The sequence below is a fragment of the Limulus polyphemus genome, unplaced genomic scaffold, assembly GCF_000517525.1.
Source record: "Limulus polyphemus unplaced genomic scaffold, Limulus_polyphemus-2.1.2 Scaffold6781, whole genome shotgun sequence".
NCBI classification, from domain to species: Eukaryota; Metazoa; Arthropoda; class Merostomata; order Xiphosura; family Limulidae; genus Limulus; species Limulus polyphemus.
The window spans coordinates 25,235-35,916 of record NW_013672391.1 but is presented as its reverse complement, the minus strand read 5'-3'; the positions used below and the strand labels follow the sequence as shown (position 1 = coordinate 35,916).

General features: G+C 33.6%; 2 protein-coding genes across 2 annotated transcripts in view; both read left to right on the top strand.

Annotated features, from left to right (window-relative positions):
• Positions 1–116, top strand: part of LOC111089613 (G-protein coupled receptor GRL101-like) — a gene marked incomplete at its 5' end in the record, with an annotated part of 10,777 nt that extends 10,661 nt beyond the window's left edge. The window contains one exon of the mRNA XM_022402449.1: positions 1–116. Coding sequence (XP_022258157.1) covers positions 1–106 — 106 coding nt within the window.
• A 27-nt stretch (positions 117–143) lies between these two features.
• On the top strand, positions 144–7,926 carry LOC106474065 (G-protein coupled receptor GRL101-like). Its single transcript, XM_022402450.1, has 3 exons — positions 144–632; positions 5,173–5,341; positions 7,622–7,926. Exons 1-3 carry the CDS (start codon positions 219–221, stop codon positions 7,825–7,827), a joined length of 789 nt encoding a protein of 262 aa, XP_022258158.1. The 5' UTR covers positions 144–218; the 3' UTR covers positions 7,828–7,926.
• The last annotated feature ends 2,756 nt before the right edge of the window (positions 7,927–10,682 follow it).

The window sequence follows — 10,682 nt, the reverse complement described above, 5'->3', positions numbered from 1 at the left end:
TGGCGATAGGAGATATGTTAATGGGAGTTTACTTACTGGTAATAGCTGCCGTGGACGCTTACTACCGAGGGGTTTACTTTATCTACGCCAGCTACTGGAAGCATAGCTTTCTCTGTCAATTCTCTGGCTTTCTGTCCACTCTGTCCAGCGAACTTTCTGTGTTAACCTTAACCATCATAACCTTAGACCGGTTTCTGTGTATTATTTTTCCGTTCCGGATGAGACGCTTGAGTACGAAGCAGACGTCCCTGATCATGGGCGGAGTGTGGGTTGTAGTAGTCCTGCTGGCTGGAGTACCTTTAATGCCAATCAACTACTTCGCTAACTTCTACGGACGGTCAGGAGTGTGCTTAGCCTTGCACATCACCCCTGAAAGGTCACATGGGTGGGAGTATTCTGTATCTGTTTTCTTGGCTCTCAATTTCGTTTCTTTCGCAGTCATAGCTTTGGCTTATGGCTGGATGTTTGGAGTGGCAAAGAAAACTCAGACAGCTGTCCGGTCCAGGGATAACAGATCTGACGCTACCATGGCGAGACGAATGACCATTATTGTAGCCACGGATTTTTGCTGTTGGATGCCCATCATTCTGTTAGGGATAGCATCACTTAGCGGGGTAATAATACCTCCTCAGGTACGTAACAGAGCTCATATAGAACAATAATACCTTAAGTACGTAACAGAGCTGATATAGAACAATAATACCTTAAGTACGTAACAGAGCTGATATAGAACAATAATACCTTAAGTACGTAACAGAGCTGATATAGAACAATAATACCTTAGGTACTTAACAGAGCTGATATAGAACAATAATACCTTCTTAGGTACGTAACAGAACTGATATAGAACAATAATACCTTAAGTACGTAACAGAGCTGATATAGAACAATAATACCTGAGCTACGTAACAGAGCTGATATAGAACAATAATACCTTCTTAGGTACGTAACAGAACTGACATAAAACAATAATACCTTAAGTACGTAAGAGAGCTGATATAGAACAATAATACCTTCTTAGGTACGTAAGAAAGCTGATATAGAACAATAATACCTGAGCTACGTAATAGAATTGATATAGAACAATAATACCTTAAGTACGTAACAGAGCTGATATAGAACAATAATACCTGAGCTACGTAACAGAACTGATATAGAACAATAATACCTTAAGTACGTAACAGAGCTGATATAGAACAATAATACCTTATTAGGTACGTAACAGAGCTGATATAGAACAATAATACCTTAAGTACGTAACAGTCACGAAGTAACAGATGTTGTTCATATTTAGTAGGTAACACTACCTCACGTACGTAACAGTCACGAAGTAACAGATGTTGTTCATATTTAGTAAGTAGCACTTTCTCCCGTACGTAACAGTCACGAAGTAACAGATGTTGTTTATATTTAGTAAGTAACACTTCCTCACGTACGTAACAGTCACGAAGTAACAGATGTTGTTCATATTTAGTAGGTAACACTTTCTCTCGTACTTAACAGTCACGAAGTAACAGGTGTTGTTTATATTTATTCTCTTTCATTTATTGAAAGAACCTTCGTTCTTCGTTTTAGCGACTTATGCAATAACGAAACTCGATGTAGCCACAACAATCCTTTAAACAAGGAAGTTACATGTGACATCATTAGGCTGTACATCTTCGCTACGTCAGGAAGAAATAGCCACAACAATCCTTTAAACAAGGAAGTTACATGTGACATTCATTAGGCTGTACATCTTCGCTACGTCAGGAAGAAATAGCCACAACAATCCTTTAAACAAGGAAGTTACATGTGGCATCATTAGGCTGTACATCTTCGCTACGTCGGGAAGAAATAGCCACAACAATCCTTTAAACAAGGAAGTTACATGTGACATCATTAGGCTGTACATCTTCGCTACGTCAGGAAAAAAGATTTACTCTAATATGTGAGTAGACTCAAACTAACCTGACCAGTGACGAGAAAATTTCAACATCAATCACATATATTAATTGTCCAAGTGCTTGACCACAAACACCTGAACTCCAACAATCAGTCACCTGATTCAAACCCAGTACCTGACCATAACTGAGTGACTTACTTCAAACCCAGTAGCTGACCATTACTGAGTGACTTGATTCAAACCCAGTACCTGACCATAACTGAGTGACTTACTTCAAACCCAGTAGCTGACCATTACTGGGTGACTTGATTCAAACCCAGTACCTGACCATAACTGAGTGACTTACTTCAAACTCAGTAGCTGACCATTACTGTGTGACTTGATTCAAACCCAGTAATTGACCACTAATGAGCTACCTAATTCAAACCCAGTAGCTGACCATTACTGAGGGACTTGATTCAAACCCAGTAGATGACCACTAATGAGCGACCTAATTCAAACCCAGTAGCTGACCATTACTGAGTGACTTGATTCAAACCCAATGGCTGACCATTACTAAGTAACTTCATTCCAACCCAGTAGCTGACCATTACTAAATAATTTCATTTCAAACCAGTAGCTGACCATTACTAAGTAATTTCATTCCAACCCAGTAGCTGACCATTACCAAGTAATTTCATTCAAACCCAGTAGCTGACCATTACCAAGTAATTTCATTCAAACCCAGTAGCTGACCATTACTAAGTAATTTCATTCCAACCCAGTAGCTGACTATTACTAAATAATTTCATTTCAAACCAGTAGCTGACCATTACTAAGTAATTTCATTCCAACCCAGTAGCTGACCGTTACTAAATAACTTCATTCAAACCTAGTAGCTGACCATTACTGACTGACTTGATTTAAACCAAGTGGCTGTTACTACTGAATGACCTGATTCAAACCCAGTAACTGACCATTAATAGGTGATTTGATTTGAAACATGTGGTTGACCATTGCCGAACCACTTGATTCATAGCGAATATTCGTTTACTACTGACTTAAACTATCCAATTATTTGATTATAACGAAACATACAGTCGCTCAAATTTCTGAGTTTAATTTTGATTTTATATACATTTCTTGGCCATAGACATTATACTATTAATCTCTCACAAAATAAGCCACAGCACTAAGGTCTGGGACTTCAGGTAGAGAGAGATAATAATCAAGAAGAGGGTGTAATTTAGTGAATTGTAGAGGTCCACTCTTAATGAGAAGATGAAAGCGTTTCTAACAACATACAAACTTAACCTACTCTTCTGCTAATATCTTATCTTTCTAAATGTTTAACCAAAGTTTTGTTTTTAGACAGAACTAATAGCGCATGATAGGCATTGAAACTTTCACAATGGGTTTGTTTCCCTGATTTGATCTTGTGCTCAGTGAAAACGTCTCGGCCGTGTGCGGTCACCCGTTAAATCTGTTTTATGGTATCTACTTTGTCTGTGCACACTGACTAATTTCTAATCTCCACTTCACCGTGTACAGTACTTAACTCGAGCTGAGAAATTAATGACTAGAATGTTGAAGAACTATTCGTCCAACAAAACACGACACTTGACAATGTTTGGGTGTTATTAAACTCACGACACTTGATGATGTTTGGGAGTTATTAAAATCACGACACTTGATCATGTTTGGAAGTTACCTAACCTCATGACACGTGATCATGTTTGGGAGTTATCTAAACTCACGACACTTGATGATGTTTGGGAGTTATTAAACTCACGACACTTGATGATGTTTGGAAGTTACCTAAACTCATGACACTTGATCATGTTTGGGAGTTATCTAAACTCATGACACTTGATCATGTTTGGGAGTTATCTAAACTCATGACACTTGATTATGTTTGGGAGTTACCTAACCTCATGACACGTGATCATGTTTGGGAGTTATTAAACTCACGACACTTGATGATGTTTGGAAGTTACCTAACCTCATGACATTTGATCATGTTTGGGAGTTATTAAGATCACGACACTTGATGATATTTGGGAGTTACTTAACCTCATGACACGTGATCATGTTTGGGAGTTATTAAACTCACGACACTTGATCATGTTTGGGAGTTATTAAACTCACGACACTTGATGATGTTTGGGAGTAATTAAACTCACGACACTTGATGATGTTTGGAAGTTACCTAACCTCACGACACTTGATCATGTTTGGGAGTTACCTAAACTCACGACACTTGATGATGTTTGGGAGTTACCTAACCTCATGACACTTGATCATGTTTGGGAGTTATCTAAACTCACGACACTTGATGATATTTGGGAGTTATCTAAACTCACGACACTTGATCATGTTTGGGAATTATCTAACCTCATGAAACGTGATCATGTTTGGGAGTTATCTAAACTCATGACACTTGATCATGTTTGGGAGTTATCTAAACTCATGACACGTGATCATGTTTGGGTGTTATCTAAACTCATGCAGTATTATTAACTATTGAGTTATTAACTATTATCAAACTAAAATCAAACTAGCTTCACTAATATTCCAAAGCCATATTTCAGTAGTATTATCTTGTTTCACTAATATTTCAAAGTCATATTTCAGTAGTATTTACTTGTTTCACTAATATTCCAAAGTCATATTTCAGTAGTATTATCTTGTTTCACTAATATTCCAAAGTCATATTTCAGTAGTATTTACATGTTTCAATAATATTCCAAAGTCATAGTTCAGTAGTATTATCTTGTTTCACTAATATTCCAAAGTCATATTTCAGTAGTATTTACATGTTTCACTAATATTCCAAAGTCATATTTCAGTAGTATTATCTTGTTTCACTAATATTCCAAAGTCATACTTCAGTAGTATTTACTTGTTTCACTAATATTCCAAAATCATATTTCAGTAGTATTATCTTGTTTCACTAATATTCCAAAGTCATATTTCAGTAGTATTTACATGTTTCACTAATATTTCAAAGTCATATTTCAGTAGTATTTACTTGTTTCACCAATATTTTAAAATAGAGTTTTCAACCTGCACATTTACAATATAAAATACCAGAAAGTGAATATCTCTGATATTTTTAACATTTAGAATATCAAATACCAGAAAGTTTGTTATTTACACCTTTGTGTTCTATTCTGTTTCCAGAAACGTTTAGTAAAAACAGAATTAAATCATAAGCTGACGACTTGTCTTCTGCATGTCTTAACATTTGATTTCTTTGCTAATCGCCAAGATCATCGTGTTCATGGACTTTTCTTGTTTTATTGCAGGTCTTTGCTTGGGTTGCTGTTTTTGTTCTTCCTCTCAATGCCGCAATAAATCCCTTGTTGTACACTTTATCGACAGCCCCTTTCCTGAGTCCAGCGAGAATGAGAGTTTCCCGGTTTCGGTTTTCTCTTATGAACTCAATTACTGGCGAATCCCAGAAGTCTATCATTGGTAAGGGTTATTAATGTTTACTGGATGGTCTCTTGTTTGTTTCCTTTTTTCTAGATCTTTCACTGCGAATAAGAAAAAATACAAAACTAAACTAAACAGCAGTTCGTTCATAAGATTACTGATTGAAACCCACGTCACGCGAGGAGTTTATCAAACTATAAATAGTGAAAGCATTTCGTTGAAAGAGACGTAACACAAGTGTCTATTAGAAAATGAGCTTAAACTCACAAGAGACTGTCCAAACGTTTAAAGTTCAAAGTTTGTCACAAAATGATGTACGTACTCATTTTATCATTTTGATTACTGGTTATAACGTTGAATAATATAACTCATTGAGGACATTTTTCATTAACAGAGTTTCAAGTTAAACACAACACTATACGACTTTAACCCCAAAACTTCTATTAAACTTCATTTAGTTTTAAAGTCGGTTAAACTGTTTAAAACCCATATTTATCCCATTTCTGTTGACCAATATGTGACAACAATTATTTATGACGACTCAACTAAGCTGGTAGAATTTAAAACCCATATTTATCCCACTTCTGTTAACTTGCTTTATAAAATGTTCTACTGATACTAGTAAAGTACAAGTGATTCTACCCTAACTTGTTTTATAAAATGTACCACCGATAAAAGTAAAGTACAAGTGATTCTACCCTAACTTATTTTATGAAATGTACCACTGATACTAGTAAAGTACAAGTGATTCTACTCTAACTTATTTTATAAAATGTTCTACTGATACTAGTAAAGTACAAGTGATTCTACTCTAACTTATTTTATGAAATGTACCACTGATACTAGTAAAGTACAAGTGATTCTACTCTAACTTATTTTATGAAATGTACCACTGATACTAGTAAAGTACAAGTGATTCTACTCTAACTTATTTTATAAAATGTTCTACTGATACTAGTAAAGTACAAGTGATTTTACTGTAACTTGTTTTATCAAATGTTCTACTGGTACTAGTAAAGTATAAGTGATTCTACCCTAACTTGTTTTATAAAATGTTCTACTGGTACTAGTAAAGTACAAGTGATTCTAATCTAACTTGTTTTATAAAAATGTTCCACTGGTACTAGTAAAGTACAAGTGATTCTACTCTAACTTGTTTTATAAAAATGTTCTACTGGTACCAGTAAAGTACAAGTGATTCTACCCTAACTTGTTTTATCAAATGTTCTACTGGTACTAGTAAAGTACAAGTGATTCTAATCTAACTTGTTTTATAAAAATGTTCCACTGGTACTAGTAAAGTACAAGTGATTCTATTCTAACTTGTTTTATAAAATGTTCCACTGATACTTGTAAAGTACAAGTGATTCTACCCTAACTTGTTTTATCAAATGTTATACTGGTACTAGTAAAGTACAAGTGATTCTACCCTAACTTGTTTTATAAAAATGTTCCACTGGTACTAGTAAAGTATAAGTGATTCTACTCTAACTTGTTTTATAAAAATGTTCCACTGGTACTAGTAAAGTACAAGTGATTCTACCCTAACTTGTTTTATAAAAATGTTCCACTGGTACTAGTAAAGTAGAAGTGATTCTACCCTAACTTGTTTTATAAAAATATTCCACTGGTACTAGTAAAGTATAAGTGATTCTACTCTAACTTGTTTTATCAAATGTTTTACTGGTACTTGTAAAGTACAAGTGATTCTACTCTAACTTGTTTTATAAAATGTTCCACTGGTACTTGTAAAGTACAAGTGATTCTACCCTAACTTGTTTTATAAAAATGTTTCACTGGTACTAGTAAAGTACAAGTGATTCTACTCTAACTTGTTTTATCAAATGTTCCACTGATACTTGTAAAGTACAAGTGATTCTACCCTAACTTGTTTTATAAAAATGTTCCACTGGTACTAGTAAAGTAGAAGTGATTCTACTCTAACTTGTTTTATAAAAATGTTCCACTGGTACTAGTAAAGTATAAGTGATTCTACTCTAACTTGTTTTATCAAATGTTCTACTGGTACTTGTAAAGTACAAGTGATTCTACCCTAACTTGTTTTATAAAATGTTCCACTGGTACTTGTAAAGTACAAGTGATTCTACCCTAATTTGTTTAATAAAAATGTTCCACTGATACTTGTAAAGTACAAGTGATTCTACTCTAACTTGTTTTATAAAAATGTTCCACTGGTACTAGTAAAGTACAAGTGAGCTGATTGGTACCTTTTTGGATTAAGTGATTTCCTTACAAAATTAAAACTTCCTTTGCCTTTTTTACTTGATTTTTTCTTTAATTCTCGAATTCCTCCTACAGTTTCCTTACCGGATGTTCCAGTTCGTTTTGACCGTGATCCCTCATTTCTGGATACTAATGGAGAAATTGTTCCACTGCGTGACCTCTTACCAATCCCTCAAGGAGAAACAGTCAAGCCAAGTCTACGGCGCCATCTAGCGACTAAAACTCCTTTAAGTGTTCGTTATTTAAAGCCCTCACGTCAAATGAAAACAAGCGAAATTTGATGAGACTAATTATATTCACAACACTCAATCTTCTGAAACGTTAAACACCTAAGATAAAGATAAAGTGGTTTCATGGTTTGTAATTTCCATATTTTTTAGGATTTCCACAACAATGAGTCTTGTTTTAAAAGAACATCATGTGGAAATACTTCGTAGAAATTAGACAAACCTTTTAGTCATTGTCTTTTTAAATAAAAATAATTGGAAGGTGTTTTCAAACTGTATTTAACACAATAGAATGGGTAAAAAAGTGCAGTATTATAATTTCCTAAACCTAGTTGATACTATACGATGTAGACATCCAAAAAATGTAATGAAGAATGACCTAAAAATATCAACTTTAATGTTTCCTTGTATTCAAAATATAAAAACTGGTTTTTAATCTTTTACTTTGTCAAAAGGAAATAGTGAACAGGAAGATAGTAGTGCCAGCTTGAAGTTTATCGTGTCAAACATTAAATGATTAGGAACATGGTAGTACCAACTTGAATTTTATCTTGTCAAACATTATATAAACAGGAACATGGTAGTACCAACTTGAAGTTTATCCTGTCAAACATTAAATAATCAGGAATATGGTAGTACCAACTTGAATTTTATCGTGTCAAACATTATATAAACAGGACATGGTAGTACTAACTTGAAGTTTATCCTGTCAAACATTAAATAAACAGAACTGTGACTGTACCAGCTTAAAGTTTATTCTGTCAAACAGTAAATAAACAGGAACGTGGTAGTACCAACTTGAAGAATATTCTGTCAAACAGCAAATAAACAGGAACGTGGTAGTACCAACTTGAAGTGTATCTTATCAAACAGTAAACAGGAAGATGATAAGACAAGCTTGAGGTTTATCCTGTCAAACGGTAAACAGGATAATGTTATTACCCACTTGAAGTTTATCCTGTCAAACAGTAAACAAGAAAAATGATAAAATTAGCTTGAAATTTATCCTGTGAAATGGTATAGAAGAAGATGGTAATACCCACTTGAAGTTTATCTTGTCAAACAGTAAACAGGAAGATAGTAGTGCCCACTTTAAGTTAATCCTGTCAAGCAGTAAACAGGAAGATGATAATACCAGCTGGAGGTTTATCCTGTCAAACACCAAACAGGAAGATGATAATACAAGCTTGAGGTTTATCCTGTCAAACAGGAAAGAGGAAGATGATAATACCAGGTTGAGGTTTATCCTGTCAAACAGTAAAAAGGAAGATGATAATGCCAGGTTGAGGTTTATCCTGTCAAACAGCAAACAAGAAGATGATAATATAAGCTTGAGGTTTATCCAGTCAAACAGTAAACAGGAAGATGATAATACAAGCTTGAGGTTTATCCTGTGAAAGAGCAAATAGGAAGATGATAATACAAGCTTGAGGTTTATCCAGTCAAACAGTAAACAGGAAGATGATAATACAAGCTTGAGGTTTATCCTGTCAAAAAGTAAACAGGAAAATGATAATAGCAGCTTGAAGTTTTAATAAATCTACAGATACCATAAAACTAGAAAAACCAGACTGAGTTTTAATAAATCTACAGATACCATAAAACTAGAGAAAACAGACTGAATTTTAATAAATCTACAGATACCATAAAACTAGAGAAAACAGACTGAATTTTAATAAATCTACAGATACCATAAAACTAGAGAAAACAGACTGGATTTTAATAAATCTACAGATACCATAAAACTAGAGAAAACAGACTGAATTTTAATAAATCTACAGATACCATAAAACTAGAGAAAACAGACTGAATTTTAATAAATCTACAGATACCATAAAGCTAGAGAAAACAGACTGAATTTTAATACATCTACAGATACCATAAAACTAGAGAAAACAGACTTGTTAACACTAAACGTTTATTTGAAATTCAGTGTTTTTCTTTACGAATTGTTGATATTCTATGTGAGATTGACTGAGTTCATTAACATGTTACAAAATAAGAACTTATTAACAGACATGATCCGTAGTTTGTTCTGTAAGGTTAGACGTAGCTAGTATATATAGTAGTGTTTTAAAAGGCATGTTCAGTAGTCGGTAGTTCACCTTTTCATTTTGAAGATTTGTGAGTGAAAACAAATCTCGTGAAGAAGTTATTTGTTTCACACTTTATATTGGTTCGTAACTTGATATTTTCATCGTATTTAATAATAATTATCTTGTATTTCTCTACGTTGTTCTAATCCGTTAGACTTTTGTACTTCTATAACGTGAAATTTAATGGAATAAATATTTTCTGTCTCAGTTATACTATTGATGTTCTTTTATTTGATTCTAAATGAAATCTTAGATAGAATATGACGTCATAAAACATTTGTGACGTATGTTTGTGAGTTACAAGAAATAAATTTACCAAAATAAATGTTTCCATAACTTACTCAGATACATTTCTTTAATGACTTATAACAGATGGGTGTCACTAAGTAAGCCAATGAAACGTCTTTATTCTTTATACTGATAATTAAGCTTGTTACTTCATTATAAGAGTAATTCTCACATTTCTAGAACTTGATTTCTCATTGTTAAAGTAACTAATATATTTCAACTTGATCCCTCATTGTTAAAGTAACTATCATATTTTAACCCGATCTCTCATTGTTAAAGTAACTCTCATGTTTCGACCTGATCTCTCATTGTTAAAGTAACTCTCATGTTTCAACCTGATCCCTCATTGTAAAAGTGACTATCATGTTTCAACCTGATCTCTCATTGTTAAAGTAACTATCATATTTTAACCTGATCCTTCATCAATAGTTTACTTGTTAGATTTTATTTATTTCTTTATTGATACTATTGTTTCTGTATATATTATTAATTTCTTCGTTGATACTATTGTTTCTGTATATATTA

Bases quoted from the DNA above. Each gene is read 5' to 3' on its own strand.
- LOC106474065 (XM_022402450.1), top strand. From the start codon at position 219: ATGAGACGCTTGAGTACGAAGCAGACGTCCCTGATCATGGGCGGAGTG. The intron at 633-5,172 runs GTACGTAACAGA...GTTTTATTGCAG, and splicing joins GGGTAATAATACCTCCTCAG to GTCTTTGCTTGGGTTGCTGT. The intron at 5,342-7,621 runs GTAAGGGTTATT...TTCCTCCTACAG, and splicing joins ATCCCAGAAGTCTATCATTG to TTTCCTTACCGGATGTTCCA.